The sequence below is a fragment of the Lissotriton vulgaris genome, chromosome 11 (genome assembly GCF_964263255.1).
Source record: "Lissotriton vulgaris chromosome 11, aLisVul1.2, whole genome shotgun sequence".
NCBI lineage: Eukaryota > Metazoa > Chordata > Amphibia > Caudata > Salamandridae > Lissotriton > Lissotriton vulgaris.
In genome coordinates, this window is record NC_141699.1 from 1,078,843,157 (window position 1) to 1,078,860,373 (window position 17,217).

Genomic DNA, 17,217 nt, shown 5'->3' on the forward strand with positions numbered 1-17,217 from the left:
GTAAGTTCGCGAGCATGAGCTGCCGCTCAGGTAGAATTTATACTCGAGCAGCAGGAATACCAGCACAAACTGCAGTTCGCACTGCACTCCGCTACTCGCGGAACTTCGCAGAGTTTTTTTCGTAACTTCGGGGAGTTACGCATAGAAAAACTCTGTAAACTACGCCCAGGCCTGATCATTAACCAGGTAGGTATCTATTCGATGCACACTGCATAACTTATCTGCATGTTTGCGTATGTTGGTGTGGTGCACGGAGTGCTGTTGATTTGCAGTGCGTAGCCAGCTGTAGGACTATGGTGCTGTGTTCTGTGCATGAGGTAGTCGTATGGTTTGTAAAGTGCAGAGGTTCTTAATCTGGGTACATGACACTTATTCTTGGGGTCCACTGTGGAGTATTACTGTACTGGACTGGTGCTGGGATGGACACTCTGTGCTCCTCCTGACCCCTTGTGCTCCTCCTGACCCCAGGGCTTGTGCTAGCTGTGCAAGGGCAATATGTGTAGGCGGTGAGGTAGAGCTCACTACACTGAGTGCTCCAACACCAGCCCAACTCACTACTCCTGCACGTCTACAGCAGACATTGGACCTAAAGCACAGCCACATCCCATTGTAAGTGGCATCAAGGGCCAGACAGGGGAACCAAAGTCAGCCCTGGCAAAAAATGTCCAAACCAACCCTGTCCACTGTCCTCTTTTTGCTCAATCTCTCTCGCTTTATTCATCCATCCATTCTCTTTCCTCCCATCCATCACTCGCGCTCTCTTGAAACCCCCCTGGTCCTGCTGCAATTAACCTCAGATGCTGGGGAAAGTGACTGAGGCACAAGCCGCAAGTTTTCAAAACCGGGCTCAAAGGATTCCAGCCCACTGGGAAAATGCCCAGTGGAATATAAAGCCTGTCTGGCCCTGGTGTATCAGCTAGATGGGGCTCTTCCTACACCCGTGCCACAGACCACTTTAGGATACACACAAGCCTGTTTCTGCTGTGTGAATGAATACTGTGCGTACATAGCTGCTGGAGGCACATGCCTGCAAGGTGGACACCTGTGCCCCTCGCTCCCCACCAGGGCGGCATGGGGCGCTGGCTTCCAGTAGTGATTCAGTAGGGGTCTGCAGAAGTCAAAATGTTAAGAACCTCTGGTCTAGTGTCTTCTGATTAACAAAGGTGAATTAGAAGTGTTGCTGGAAAGTTGGTGCGTGGTCAGTGTCGGATTGGTAAAGCAGGCACTCGGGCAATGCCCCAGGGGTTGCTTTTTTTAACAGCCTGGGAGGGTGATTTGGGCGGTTTCTGCGTTGTTCGATGCCGCTAGCAGCCCAGTGAGTGCCTGAGTGGCCTTTCTGGAAGGAGATGGGCGTCAATTACCTCCCTCTTATCAATGGCAGACGTGTCACTCCATTTCTCTTGCTTGGCCGGCCCATTGATATATGCATATTGAGAGAGGGCAGGGGGCCTGAGCAAAAGTGGCCTCACTTGTTTTCAGGTGTGTTTCACCAGTGTAAACGAATCCGTGCATTTTTTACAACAAACAACAGCTCATGGTGCCACAGATGCTCACAAGGAGTAAGGCGCATTGGGTTTAGGCAAGTCTGCTCTTCTGTCCTCAAAGTGGGGTATATTTGGGGGCAGGAGTAGTGTCTGTGATTAGCATGAGGTCCAAGGTGGGTGGTGGTGATTGTAGACTCATCTGTAGGAGGCTGGTGAGGGCTGTAGCAGATCTGTAGGGTGTGTACCCCAGCAGCGAGTAGAAAGGAGATGTACTGGTAAGGACCATCTCTGGTAAAGTCATCTTGGTGCTCGCCACTCGTGAGCAGGTGGTGAACGGGAAGGCCAGGGCGAAGACTTGTGATATGGACAGACGGACAACTCTGTTATAAAACAGGTGGGCTCCTGAGGGCAGCAAGGAGCCAGAAAAAGACAGTCTGGATGCAGTGAAACACCCAAATATGACCAGTCCTAACCAACAGCACAGTTCATAGGATCAAGAGACCCTCACAGGCCAAGGGACTTGTGCACCAAACTTCTCACTGCCTCACAGCCCAACCCATATGTCTGTAGAGGGGACCTCTCTTCTGGGCCCAACCTGGCCAACAAGGTGAAAAGGAAAGCTCACTGTAGAGCAGTCTAGAGGTGCCTCTCCAACTGGCAGCACAGGCTGGTTCATGACGCTGGTGGTCCCCAGCATTGAGGTTGAAGGGAATGTAGCGCTAAGCAGCCCTCGGTAGGCCAAAGCGGGTCCGGTCCCTCGCCAGGCACCGTCAGGCATCTAATGTGGGAACCAAGCCCTTTGAAGCAGAGGACAGCAGCCCAGAGGCTCCATCTGAAGGGGTCACACAAGTCTCTGGTCACCAGGCTGTATATATCCATTATCACACCTGATGAATGTCAGAAGGTACAGGGGGAGGCGTGGTTATGCTGTACTAGTAAATATTTTCATTAACTGAGTAAATATAATTTCTTTGTAAAACAATTCTTAATAATACTCAACTTTAAATGGGATGAAAACTAATTTGGGTTCAAAAATCGAAACTGAGTGTGTTCTAATAAAAGTACAAACAGCTATTCCTAGGTAGGAAGAAACTGTGGCAAAGTGTCTTTTACATGGAGAAATACAGGTTAATATTTTCATATTTATTTCTGCTTGAATTCCTCACTGGAAAGTTGTTTTGGTTTAATGCACCTACGAATCGGATGTTCTGTCAACGTCAGTCATTTTAAAGGGGCCATGGGTGATGATGTAATATAATGTAATGTAATGAAATGATGTCTTGTAAAGCGCATGAATTACCCCACATGGGGTATCTCCACGCTGTAAAGCGCTGGGGAACCCGTCCTGGCTTTCCCTGTGATATGGACCCTACTGGGTATCTCCAGGGTGAAACCAGGCATCCCCGGCATATGATGAGAAAGGAAGAGTTCTCCTGACTCAGCCTTGTGTCACTAGCACCATAGACCGGTATTGTACAATGTGCCTTTGTTTGATGAGGTCATCTGGGGTTTTGTGACACATTATGAGATCGTTGACCACAAGGCCAATTGAAAGTCTTCTAAGGAGAGTGTTGTAACGTGCATTGTTGCTTTGCATCCTTTCCCTTAGCTACCTGTTCCCTGCTGCTCAGCCAGTACAATGTGAGTGGAATGTTGGAATGCCTGATGAGGCAGTGGAATGCTGGAATGTCTGGTGTGGTGGAGAGAGAGACAGTTGGGGTGTGTGGGGTGAGCAGCAAGGATGCTGCTCCTGGTGGGGCTGACCTGCTGAACCTATTATCCTACTTACCATCCTGTAACTAAGGTTAATAAACCTCTCACAACCTACTTCATGGCTACCTCGGTTGTACGATGGTACAACACATGTAAATTACTTTGCATGCCTTTGCCATGCATTTTTTAGCGTGCATGTTTTTACCACGAATATGCATTTACAACGCATGCCAATACCACTCATTGTTTTTAGATTTAAAAATAATGTATTTGTGGGGGGAGGTTCCCCCATCTTACCTTAAATGCGTGGTATTGGCATGCGTTGTAAATGCACATTCGCAGTAAAAATATGCGTGCTAAAAAATGTGTGTAAAGGCACAGCGAGGTAAAAACCTTGTTGTAAAGGCTGGTTCTCAGCTACCTCTGGACTTCTTTTGGATTACATCCGAGAGGTGTTCGGATCTCTAAAGGCATTTCTTGAGAAGCCGGTGCCTCTAAAGTCCGAGGGAGCCTGTCCTGGGATCATGACTGGACTGGCCATAGAGGGAACAGGGCAAACCCAACGATATGCTGAGGGGTTTAGGGCTGCTTTCAGGACTGTCTTGGTCAAGGGACTGACCATTCGTTCAGCCTTGAATTCAGTCCTGCATAACCCTCATGCTCGTTCCTTAGACACTGGTTTAATTTACTTCTGAAGGGAACTAATGCTCCCAGGTATTATATCAGATCTAGGGATGGGCAGAAAGTTTCATTCTGCCCCGGGAAGTGCTGGAATTTGGCTACTACATGTTACAAGAGTTCCAGCCAAAATCTGTTAATGGTGACATTTTTCCCCCATGAGGCTCCAGAAATGCAAATGAGATTTGATGTCCCCTAGCGTCACTTTCGAACATGTTGTTAGCGGTCAGAGAGCTACTTCCAAAGTAGATTTTCTTCTTGAGTGGACGCAAAATCAACTCAAATTGGCGGACTCTCTTGAGGCACTGCATGGTGCTGTTCTCGCGGATTCTTCAGCGCTGCTCACGCTACTGGCACTAAATTACAACGCAACATGCATATTACTGCCCATAGGCAGAACTCCATGGAATCTCGCTGAGTTTTTATGTAGCTCCCTGGGATTCGCTCGGTGGAACTCTGCGAGTTCAGCCCACCCCGAAGGACTGAAACATTTAATGTGCTTGTTTTTAGAAACACAGTTAAAAGTTTTGGCTTTTAATCCAATTAATTAAAAAAAACTATGCCTTAAAATAAATAAATGAAAGTATACAAAAAGTGATGGATGGAATTCTTGAATTAACCTCAGTCACTGGTAAATACTCCGGCCTCATCCCAGTTCATTGTTATTTTGCACACTGTACCACCTCAGTTTGGACTTGTATTCAAATTAGTCTTGACCATGCTCCAATGGGAACAGTCCTGTAGAACTGCCAAGCCAAGTTGTCCCTGAACTGAAACACAAGCAACCCTGGGCTAACATTTCGGATGCACTGTTCCCATTGGAGCAGGGTCAAGGCTGATCTGCATATGGCTGGGTCCAAACTGAAGTAGCAGGATGTGCAAACTAATGATGGACTGGAATGTGGCCCTAAGTGATTGCCAGTGGCTGAGAATAATTCAACCATTCCTTTGTTACGTTTTTGTATACATTGTGTCTCCACAAGTCGGTGGGTTTGCCCACACGTGGCAGGGTTTGCATGTGTTCCGGTTCAGGCAGGACTTGGCCTGGCAGTTCAGGTTGGGCTGTTCCTATTGGGTGCAGGGTCAAGACTCATTTGCATATGGCTGAGTCCAAACTGAGGTGGTAGGCTATGCAAAATAATGATGAACCGGGATGCGACCCTGAGTAATTACCAGTGGCTGATATTAATGTAAACACTCCCTCCATCACTTTTCGTAAACATCATTACAAATGAATTAGCTGATCCCATTTTGTAATAAAAAATAAATATGGTAAGAAACAACCCCAGAATATTTTTAGACTTGCTTGCTCAGTGACATTTTGGGATGGAATTAAACCATTTTGAGGGCCTCTTTAATCTCCCAGGCCAGTCCATCCTGTGATCACATCTGTCTGCGCGTCTGACACCAGGAGTGCAGCGCGCGCCTCTTATCTCAGGCCCTTTACTGCGGTCTGGATGGAGTGGGGGAGAGTGATGTGAACACAAACCCCTCCCCCCACCAACTCTTCCTCACAGATTGCAGGTCCCCATCAGGCAGTCCCTGGTGGTTCCATAATTCATGACATCACTTGGCCCGCTGATAACGTAACCAGATTTGGCTGCGGAGCCGTCTGCTGTCTCAATTACCTTTTAATGTCTGAGCACAGTATATTTATAGCGGCCAGGGCTCGAGTCGTGGGTACACGAAGGTACGCGCTGTCCCCCCACTCTTTTCACAGGGTGGGCGCCGTCCCCCTGCCAAGAAATTGGGGCCCAAAGAATTATGCTGAACTTGTCCCGGTGTCATTTTCAGGCACCGGGGCACATTCAGCAGCGCCTGCACGTGGCCTGCGTTCCATTCCCAGCAGCACCGTGCAGGCAGGGAGGGGGGCTTTGTTCACCTCCAGCTGGGCCGAAGTTAAGCGGCCTCCTTTCGTTTGTATATGCTGACTGGGGGCCCCCTGGAACCTTACATTTAAATGTAAATGCCACAGAGGGAAACAAGGGCACACAGCTTGCCTTCTTTTCACAGGTACTTAAGAGAGGCAGCTTTTGCCTTTGTTCTGTCCCTGTATATAAATGCAGACACTGTAAGACTATCAGATGGGTTAGTCTGTCCCAGTATTTACACAAATAATTTAAATAGCACTATTTTATTTCTTTTATAGCGCTACATCGTGACGTCATGAGGTCATTTGCATATTGTCTTACTTGTTCAGCCCCCTCACTTCTTTTTATAGGACTTGTGCCCTGATAGCGCCTCACTTCAGGCTCCAGCCTTTGGGCGCAATGGACTGAAAGCCCCGCCCTCCCATGCAAGGCCCGGAGGCCTCTGCGTCGAGTCACCAGCTACCCGAAACCCACAAGCAAGGGGTCTTAGACACATGCAGTGTTGCTTCATCAGTCAGGCATCAAAATGCATTCCCAACCGCACAAAACAAGGGGCCTCCCCAAGTGAGGGATAGCTCTGCTGTCTTTGGTCTAAGCCTGCATGTTTTCAGTAAGTGAGGGATAGCTCTGCTGTCTTTGGTCTAAGCCTGCATGTTTTCCGTAAGTGAGGGATAGCTCTGCTGTCTTTGGCCAAAGCCTGCATGTTTTCCGTAAGTGAGGGATAGCTCTGCTGTCTTTGGTCTAAGCCTGCATGTTTTCCATAAGTGAGGGATAGCTCTGCTGTCTGTGGTCTAAGCCTGCATGTTTTCCATAAGTGAGGGATAGCTCTGCTGTCTGTGGTCTAAGCCTGCATGTTTTCCATAAGTGAGGGATAGCTCTGCTGTCTTTGGTCTAAGCCTGCTTGTTTTCCGTAAGTGAGGGATAGCTCTGCTGTCTGTGGTCTAAGCCTGCATGTTTTCCGTAAGTGAGGGATAGCTCTGCTGTCTGTGGTCTAAGCCTGCATGTTTTCCGTAAGTGAGGGATAGATCTGCTGTCTTTGGTCTAAGCCTGCATGTTTTCCGTAAGTGAGGGATAGCTCTGCTGTCTTTGGTCTAAGCCTGCATGTTTTCATAAGTGAGGGATAGCTCTGCTGTCTTTGGTCCAAGCCTGCATGTTTTCCGTAAGTGAGGGATAGCTCTGCTGTCTGTGGTCTAAGCCTGCATGTTTCCGTAAGTGAGGGATAGCTCTGCTGTCTGTGGTCTAAGCCTGCATGTTTTCCGTAAGTGAGGGATAGCTCTGCTGTCTCACGTCTGAGCCTGGGAGGTCTGGGTAGGTGAGGGATAGCTCTTCTGTCTTTGGTCCAAGCCTGCATGTTCTGTGTAATCCGAGGGATAGCTCTGCTGTCTTAGCCATAGGCCTCTGATAGGTGTGTAGGTGAGGGATAGCTCTGCTGTCTTAGGTTAGGGCCTGTGATAGGTGTGTAGGTGAGGGATAGCTCTGCTGTCTTAGGTCAGGGCCTGTGATAGGTGTGTAGGTGGTAGATAGATGTGCTGTCAGAAGTCTGAGTCTGTGTGCTCCATGTAGGTGAAGGGCAGCTCTGCTGTCTGAGGTCCGAGCCTGCATGTTCTGTGTAATCCGAGGGACAGCTCTGCTGTCTTAGCGCTAGGCCTGTGATAGATGTGTAGGTGAGGGATAGCCCTGCTGTCTTAGGTCAGGGCCTGTAATAGGTTTGTAGGTAGATGTGCTGTCAGAAGTCTGAGTCTGTGTGCTGTATGCAGGTGAAGGACCACTCTGCTGTCTGAGGTCCGAGCCTCTCTGGTCTGTGTGAGAGCGGTAGTTCTGCTGTCTCATATCTATGGTGCTTGTGGAGGGAGGGATTGCTGTCGGAGTCCGTGTAGGCAATGGACAGACCTGCTGCCTTACCTCATGCCATGCGTGGTCTGTGTGAGCGCTCTGCTGTCTTAGGTCTGAACTGGAGCGGCTCCTTCAGGTGAGAGATAGCTCTGCGGTCTCACTGTCTCATGTCTGAGCTTCTGTGGTCTGTGCAGTTGAGGGATAGCTCAGCTATCTTAGATCTGAACGTGAGTGGTCTGTGTGGGTGAGAGATAGCTCTGCTGTCTTAGTGGTGAGTGTGTGTAGTTTGTATAGTTGAGGGATAGCTCTGCAGTCTCACTGTCTTGGGGCTGAGCTTCTGTGAGGATGGGAGACAGCCCTGCTATCTTAGTTCTGAGCTTGTATGGTCTGTATGGTGAGGGGTTACTTTGCTATCTTAGATCTGAAATTGTGTGGCCTGCACGGGTGGGGGATAGCCCTGCAGCCTCACTGTCTCAGGTCTGACCTTCTGTGATCTGTGCAGGTGAGGGATACCTCTATATTCTTATGTTTGAGGTATGAGTTTGCTTGGTCTGTGAATGTGAGCAAGCATTGCTTTCTTACAATCGAGCTTCAGTGATCTGTGTAGGTAGGGGATAGCTCTGCTGGTTTAGGTGTGAGATTGTGTAGTCCGTGTAAGTAAGGGATAGCTCTGCTGTCTCAATTGTGAGTTTGCATGGTCTGTACAGGTGACGGCAAGGCACAAGTCCTAAAAAAATAAGTGGGGGGACTAACCAAGTTAGGCAGTATGCAAGTGATGTCATGGCACATGACATCATGGGGCTGCATCACAGGAAGAGAGCGACATCACAGGAAGTGGCATCACAAGCCACGATTTTACAGGAAGTGCCATCACAAAAAGTGACATCAGATCTTAACACCTCACATATATGTTTAGTAGGTCTGTCATGAGTACATTTGAGTGCATTTCAAGATTTGAAAATGCAGACTTTGCGTAGAGATTGTACCAACGCAAAATCTGGTCCTCAACTAATACATTTATGTTTTTTAAACTGTGCAACAGACCTTGGCAACAAGGAGAACCAATAAATCTGATCTGCTTAGTTAGTTGCAAAGTCTGCATTTTAAAATGTTTTATGGGATTAAGGAGGCACCTGCTGCAGAAATCTTTGTGTGCCCAGTAAATCTCAGGGAACAATAATAATGGTGAAATAACTCTGGAGGTTAGGGCAATCGCTGGAGGGAGCTGTGTTTTCTCTAGTCCCATTTTTAAATCAAAGTCGCACAGAGGGTTCATTTGTCTCCTGCAGGGCACATCGCCCAACGTGCAGATTACAGATTTTTACTTTATGTAGATCGGTTCGTGGGTCACTGCTTTTAACACTGAGATCCCTTTGTTACTTGCAGTTCATAAATTGTAATCCTTCTAATGCAGCACAGTGAAATACGAAGGACGTGTGACTCCCACAGATCATAACCCTCACTGCTTTACGTACCACATCCTGTATATTAATGCATACACATATGATTTATTCTCAATGTATAATGTGTACGTGCGATGTAAAGCGCTCTGACACCCTGCATTGGGATGAGTAGTGCTGTAAAAGAAATAAAACAAAATAGTGGTATCCAAATTGTTAATTGTGTAAATACTGGGACGGGTCAGCACCTCTGACATTCTTACAGTGTATGCATATCTCTTATATACAGGGACTGAACAAATGCAAAACCATGCCTCAAGTAGTTGTGAAGCAAAAACAAGCTGTGTGCCTTTGTTTCCCCTCCATTGCATTTGTATCTAGGTGTGAGGCTCTAGATAACTCCCAGGGAGACTAGAACAAAAGGAGGACTGATGGCCCCTTAACTTTGGCCTTTGCTTTGGCACCAGGCAGCTCGAATTAACAAGCATTCGGAATGCAGAAATTGCCACTTTGCAGGTGCCGAACAGAGTAGTGCTCCGTGAAATGGCCTGAAAGCCTAAAATGATGTTGATAGCCTACAAAATAGAAAGGCAGATCAGGATGACTAGGAGGAACCGTGGACGTATTGGGATGGCCCTGCTTCTTGATAGGACCATCCACCATTAGAAAGCAGTGGATGGATGCCATCCACCTGCGTGTACCCCCAACATGTGCCCTGGGCGAGGGATAGCTCTGGTGACAGGTCGAAGTCACTGCAGTGTGTGAAGATGAGGGCTTGCTTTGCTGTCTCCTGTGTGCGTTTGCTCGTTCATGGCAGTGTGGCGATACCCTGTGGTCGTAGTGACAGGGGTCCTTGATTTTAAAGGCTCTATGGTTCTGTCCTAACGGTAGTGACGTGGCTCTGATTTTTAATGGCAGTGCTGTTCTATTTTAGCAGTAGTGTGTGGGGTCCTCAGATTTAATGGTACTGCGGCTAATCCAAAATGGTCCTGTCATTGGACAGTGGCCCCCGGATTAATGGCAGTAGTAATCTGTTCTGGTAGTGTCGTGTGACCCTCGCTTTTAATGGCATTGATAGTGTCTGGGGCCCTCAGTTTTCATGGCAGCACTGTTCTGTCTTGATGACCATGATGGAGGCCATCACTTTCTATGACAGTGTGGTTCTGTCTTAAAGGTTGTGTTCAGATGCAAAGCTTCCATTGGTGTGGGGGGTGCAGTAGCACCGGGGCCCAGAGCTCCGAGCGGCCCAATGAACCCTAATTATTGCTGTATTTCACAGTTCAGACACCTGCCTGGGGCCACTTCTGGAGAAGTGTGGCTCAATGGTTAGAGCGGCAGACCCTGATGCAGAGGTCTGGCCCGGGACCAGGGTTCAATTCCCACCTCGGCGGGTCTTGGTGTGGTCTTGAGCCCTTAATTCCTCGGGCCTGATTTCTCGCCTAGGTGCCTATTCTAATCGTGGGTCGCACGTTGCAACTCTGGGCAATAGCTTGCTTAATCTCCACAACGGCCCCATCAGCGCTGGGATGCCTGGCTTCACCTTGGGGATGCCCAGGAGTGGACATTTCACAGGGAAAAGCCAGGAAAGGTTCCTTAGCGGTATGAGTACAAGCGCCGGGAGACCCGGTCCGGGTAGCTGTGCGCTATACAAGTACAAAAACATTTACATTTACATTTACTTCCTTCCCTGCTACTAGGGCCCACGACACGCTGGATACACCAGTGGTCATGTTCATGGCTGCCACTTTCTATATGACACTGCAGTTCTGTCCTAGTGGTGGACACGCACTCCTGCCTCTTTATTTTAACTTCTCGCCTTTTCTTTTTCCCTGCCACTCTTCTCTCTCTTTTTCTCTCTCTTTCTCTCTTTTCCTCTGTGTTTAACCTGCACTGAAAATCTACAGGTATTTTAACCTCCTACCTTGTTTCCTAGGGGCTCGGCGGGGCTGGCTGGCAGCTGATAGCATCGTAGGCTCCCAGCGGCAGTGGCCACCATCTTGGTTTGGGCTGGTTCGCCCAACCCCACCCACGCCACTCCCCCCACGCCGCTCCTCCATTTAGGAGCACTTCTGACGTTCTCTCAGCGATTGCGAGCAGCCCGGTGGCAGTGGGCTTGCTTGCAGGAGCTGAGGGCTGTGTTTTAGCATTTTAATTTTAGCGCGCTGTCACGCTGATTAAGAGCGGCTACACGCTTCTTTAAATTGTGATTTTCCTCTGTGTTTAACCTGCACTGAAAATCTACAGGTATTTTAACCTCCTACCTTGTTTCCTAGGGGATCGGCGGGGCTGGCTGGCAGCTGATAGCATCGTAGGCTCCCAGCGGCAGTGGCCGCCATCTTGGTTTGGGCTGGTTCGCCCTACCCCACCCACGCCACTCCCCCCACGCTGCTCCTCCATTTAAACGTCCCCCCATGTGTCAGCGCAGCGGACGAGCGCAGCGGGCGCGCCGTAGGCTCGCCGGAGTCACGCCAGAGTCCAGCCCGTCTGCCCCCGTCCGCGGCAGGCCGGGGCAAGGGGCACCTCCTTATGTCCCACAGTTGACGTACTCTTCCCTTGATCTTCTTTCTCACTGGATCCCAGGTACCATCAGCTCGTTTGTTTCTGATTTGTTGCAAAACCTAAGTCTCCTCTCGAGATCTCCGCCCATTCCTCCTGCCGTCATACCAAGTTCGTCCCGCTTGCCCTGCACTGCTCCCCCCACTCTTTCCCCTCCTCCTGCCCCCCACACGCCAACCTTCAACACCACAGCTGCGCTTCTTAACACCAGATCAGCAGTCAGTCATCAGTATGAGCTATTCGACTACCTCGACACCCACAAACCGGATCTCTTGTTCTTAACAGAGACCTGGCTTAAGGCCGACTCCCTACCCAATGTCTTAGCAGCTCTACCTCCCTCATACTCCATCATCCGAGCGGATCGACCGGAGGGCAGAAGAGGTGGTGGAGTGGCCTTGATAGCTCATACTGATTTCCACTTTCAGATTCTTCCCTTTCCCCCTATTTCTGAAGTTGATTGCTTGATAATCCGCGCTAGTTCTCACTCGGCCCCCCTAACTGCTGTTCTCATCTACCGTCCCCCCACCCCACACCCACTTTTGTCTCCAGCCTCCAGGACATTCTCGCAACACTGGTTGTCAACAACTCGTCAGTGTTGGTCCTGGGCGACCTTAACTTTTGGCCCAATGATCCTGCCGAAAGTTCCCTATCCAAAGAATTCACTGACCTTATGACCAGTCTCAATTTCACCCCCCATGTCCACAGCCGTACCCACGTACACGGCCACTCGCTCGACCAGGTTTGGACCTTGAATATTTCCACTACTCCTCCTACCATCTCCCCCTGCTCCTGGTCGGACCATTTCTTAATCTCTTTTTCCCTTGCCTTAGCCCCAGCGGCCAAACCTCCACTTCCCAAGAACACCTGGGTCAGAAAATGGGGTAAGGCAGACATGCCATCCCTCTGCTCATCCCTAGCCAATTCCAGCCCTGACCTCTCCGGCCTCGCCGCCCCGGCCCAACTGGCCACTATCGATGGCTGGCTGACCCAGGCAGGCAACGTTTTTGCCCCCTTGAGGCGGATCGCGGTCAAGCGAGCCCACGCTGCTAACCGCTGGTTCACCCCTGACCTCAAGGAGAAGAAACTGGCCGCACGCAGAGCAGAGCGTGCATGGAGAAGAGAATACTGCCCCGCCAAAAAAAACACTTACCTCTCTGTGCTCAAGGCATACAAGCAAGGCATCCTCGATGCCAAGACCTTGTTCTATTCTAATAGGATACTGGCAGCAGAATCCCAAACCAAGGAAATCTTTGCTACAGTACATGAGCTTGCCTCATCTAATAGAGCCACGGCCTCGATCCCCCCTTCCCAACCGCTCTGCGACTCGCTCAACGATTTCTTCGTCGACAAGGTCGCAAAGATCAAGGCCATCATCCCCCTCCCTTCCCCCGCTTTCACCAACCCTTCCTCACCTGTTGTCACTTCCAAACTCACTTCCATCCCCCCCCCTGACTAAGGCCACGTTCCTCCCCCTGCTCCAAAAGGTAAAGTCAGGCTCCCCCTTAGACTTCGCCCCTGCTCATATCCTGAGAGAAATCTTCCTAACCTGCCCTACTCCTCCCCTCACACTTCTGAATGACTCACTCAGCAATGGAGTGGTCCCCACTGCCCACAAATTTGCGGCTGTTATCCCCATCTTAAAAAAGCCCGATGCCGACCCTTCATCCCCTTCCAACTACCGTCCCATCTCCCTTCTGCCTTACCTGGGTAAGGTTCTAGAAACCCATGTAACCAGCACCCTGAGCACCTATGTGGAAACTAATCACTGCCTCTCCCCCCGGCAGGCGGGCTTTCGCCCCCTCCACTCCACGGAGAAGGTGGTGACCTCAGTGATGGACAGCCTACGCGAGGGCATTGACTCCAACCTCCCGCAGGCCCTCATCCTTTTAGATCTGTCCGCCGCTTTTGACACGGTGGACCACTCCATCCTCCTCACCCGTGTCAGGGCGGCGGGCATAGAGGGCCTGGCCTTCGCCTGGCTTGATTCCTTCCTGAGTGATGGGGCTCAGGCGGTCCACCTAGCTGGTTTCACTGCTACCTCCCGTAAGGTTGTATGTGGGGTCCCCCAAGGTTCCTCACTTTCCCCTCTTTTGTTTAATTTATACATCTACCCCCTTATTTTTATGTTACAGCAGCTTGAGGTCACGGTGTTCAATTACGCCGATGACCTCCAGCTAATTTTCAACCTTTCCCACTCTTCCTCATCTTCCCAGAACGTCCAATCCGTCATGTTGTTCATCCAGGATTGGATGAACTGCAACCACCTCAAACTCAACCCGGACAAGACGGAGTTAGTCTTGACCGGAGGTGGTTGCAGTCCCTGATCCCCTTCCCACTGGCCACCCTCACTTGGTGTTCCCCCGCTCCCTGTCCCCAAGGTCAAAACCCTTGGTATCTTCCTTAATTCTTCACTGTCCATTCACTCACAGGTCAACTCGGTTGTTTCCTCCTGCTTTTTTTCCCTCAGAACCATTAGGAAGATCTCTCGCTTTTTCTCTCTACCTGCCCTAAAGATCATAGTGATGGCTATGGTGCTCTCGCGCCTTGACTATGGTAACATCATTTACAATGGCGCCCCAGCCTACGCCATCCACCGTCTGCAGCTAGTGCAGAACCAGGCCGCCCGCCTGATCCACGGCCTGCCCAAATTCCACCGTGCTACTCCCTTACGGCAGGCACTGCACTGGCTGCCGGTGAAAGAGCGAGCCCTATTCAAGCTTGGCTGTACCACCTTTCAGGCCAAAATGGGCACCGCCCCGGAGTTCATCTGCTCCGCCATCAAGCCCTATACACCGGGCAGAGAGCTTCGATCCACCCATCAGGCACTGCTAACCACTCCCCGTTTCAGAAAGAAAAAGGCGGGCGGAACAAAATTTGCAGTTCTCGCTCCTGTGTTCTGGAACTCCCTTCCGACGGAACTCCGCATGACATCTTCTTACACTGAGTTCCGGAAAGGTCTTAAAACCCTGCTCTTCTCCCGAGCCTACAATGTCTAGACTCCCTCCGCTCCTGTTGTCTCCTCGCAGTCCAAAAGCGCCAAGAAACCGCGTGGTAGAAGCGCGCTATACAAATGTTTTTAAATTCAAATTCAAATTCTTTTACTCTCTGTCTTTCTCTCTCTTTTTCTCTCTGATTCTCTATCTTCCCAGTGTCAGTGTAAGGTTTTTTGGAGCCTTGTGAAAAACATATTTTGGCCTTTCTTTTGTGACCCTCATCTCAGAAAGTTTATCGTATAATTTATTGCTGCATTTAAGTCCATCATAAGACCTGGCCTGCAGGGGGTGGTAAATACTGAATCCTGTCTTGCAAGAAGCCTGGCCCAGCTTCCTGCCTGATAGGAAAGGCAGGGACCGCAGTGCCTAATTTGAGCAGGTGGTTTGTGGTGCTCGGCACCAGCACTTGTGACAGCTACTAGCTGTTTGTGTACTTTGGAGATGAGTAGGTTATCAGTTGTTTAATAATTTCAAAGAACTAATGCATGTCGCCCATACCATTCTTTGAGCTTTTCTGGCCTCTAACAGTCTGCATTTTCCCACTTGTAGCAGAGTGATGTTTAGTAGTTGCGTAGGTCCTGTCAATAGCTGGAGCAGTGAATAGTGCAAGCTGCAGCGGACTCCAACAGAGCCCTGGCACTTATTTTTCTGCAAATTAAGCACTGGACCGCAGCCACGTGTGGGCGACTTACTGCCTAAAGTTTGTGAAACCCTTTCGTGTGTCAATATCTTGGGCTCATTGGTTCTGTAGTGATACAAGCCCCACCCTTGGCTTAGCCTCTTAAGTGCTGCGCCTATACCAACGGCCGACGGCACCACTACCTCGGGAGTGCTGCCGTTGGCCGTTGGACGTTCCAGCTGCACCTGCGCAATGGAACGTTCAGCACTGGAGCTGGACGTTCCAAAGCAGCTAAGGTGTTAATGAGAACTCCATTTGAGTGTTTACAATGGAAGGTAAGATTGGGCTCCACTCTTCAACATTCACTCACATTTGGGGGGATTTTTATCCTGGAGGGTGCTACTGGGGCGAGGAGTTGGCCTAACGGCTGGGGCGGTCGACCTCGAATCTCGGGAACTGGGTTCGAGATTTGGCAATGACGCTGAACATCCTGTGATTCTGGGAAAATCACTTAATCTCCCCGTGCATAAACAAAAACAAAAATGAATGTGTCCTCATGTAATGCAACTGGGGCTATGTAAAGCGCTCTGATACCCGATTCAGGTCAAGTTTGAGCTATATAAAACTCTGTAAAATAAAAAAAATTAAAAATCATGAGAGAATGAATGAGATGTTTCGGTGGGTCTCTGGAGGTCCCAATAAATGGCAGCTGATGGTACAGGACATTATGAGGCTTCGTAACTGTGATGTTGCACAAGTGATACTCCTTCCCCAACCTCTCTCCACTTCTTCTCCCCGCTGCCATGCAGGATCCTTCACAACTACATGATCTGGCGCATCGTGGTGGTCCTCAGCGAGCACCTCTCCACGCCGTTCCGCGACGCCATCCACGAGCTGTCCAAGGACATGGAGGGGACGGAGAAGCAGGTGGAGCTGGGGAAGATGTGTCTCAGCCAGACCAACAAGCACTTTGGGATGGCGCTGGGGGCTCTCTTCGTGGAGGAGCACTTCTCGTCTACGAGCAAGGCCAAGGTGCGTGGGTCCTCTTTCTGGCGCTCAGCTTCTGGAAAACGCGGGCATGGGGTGGTAGATTTGGTGTTGGATGCATGGGGAATAACATGGAATGGTAGATCTGGTGACTGCCTAACACCACTTATTACCCAATAAGGGTCTCTTGGTGCTAAGTGCAAACCTAGCCAAACAGGATGGTCCTGAGCTTCCGACTGAATATTATCAAGGAGGCAGCGCGCCTTAGTTCTAGAGCAAGGGTATACCAACCGATTGCAGAAATGTACCACCCACCCTGAGTGCTAAGATTAAAATGGAGAACTTTTAAGAGAGCTTGACTGGAGCTGCGCATGATCCTGGGAGAAAGAAAGTGGAGATAAGACATGAAAAGCATCTGCTGAATGCGCTGAACTTAGGGACCCTCTAGCATAAGTGGCATAACATGTTGGGTCTATGGTGGAATTCAATTTTTTTTTATATACGTGCAGGGGCATATTTATAAAAAAGTCTCACATATTGTGGCACTGCCTGACAGGGAGAGGGGAAGAGTGCGCCATATGTAACATTATATGGTGCTTTCTTGTCAGCACGCTGGTGCACTATGTGCCACCTAGTGCCAACGGAGGCACCCTTGGGCAAGGGTGCCTGCACTGCAGAAGGGATTGTTTTTGTGCAAGAAGGGATATCTTCCTGCCACGGGTGTCCGCAGAAATGTTTTCTGGGGGGGGGGGGGGGGGGGGGGGGGCAAAATGTTGACATCATCCATCCTCCGACCCTTTTTGATTATGTCAAAGGGCAGGGGCACAGTCATTAATGGGCAAGTGAAAAATCCAGGGGGGGGGACCCTCCCCTTTCTCCTCCTGCTGATGCCAATGTGTCCTGCATGAAAACAATCCTCTGAGACTTTTTCCTCTTTCTATGTAGGAACTGAAGAAAACAAGGAGAAGTACACCTATTTCTCCTTGTTACGCCTCCCCTGGGAAAGCGTACCATTTTAACGCATTCCTAGGTCTACTACTCATGGTAAATCTAGGAATGGGCAAAAATCCATGGGGGGATGCC

At 49.8% G+C, this 17,217-nt stretch overlaps 1 protein-coding gene across 1 annotated transcript in view; it reads left to right on the plus strand.

The window, feature by feature from the left end:
- The window catches only part of ECEL1 (endothelin converting enzyme like 1), a 207,682-nt gene that overhangs the window by 127,166 nt on the left and 63,299 nt on the right, over positions 1 to 17,217 (plus strand). The window contains exon 6 of the mRNA XM_086944957.1: positions 15,957 to 16,179. Within this exon, the coding sequence (XP_086801083.1) occupies positions 15,957 to 16,179 (223 nt within the window). The remainder of the gene's footprint in view (positions 1 to 15,956; positions 16,180 to 17,217) is intronic.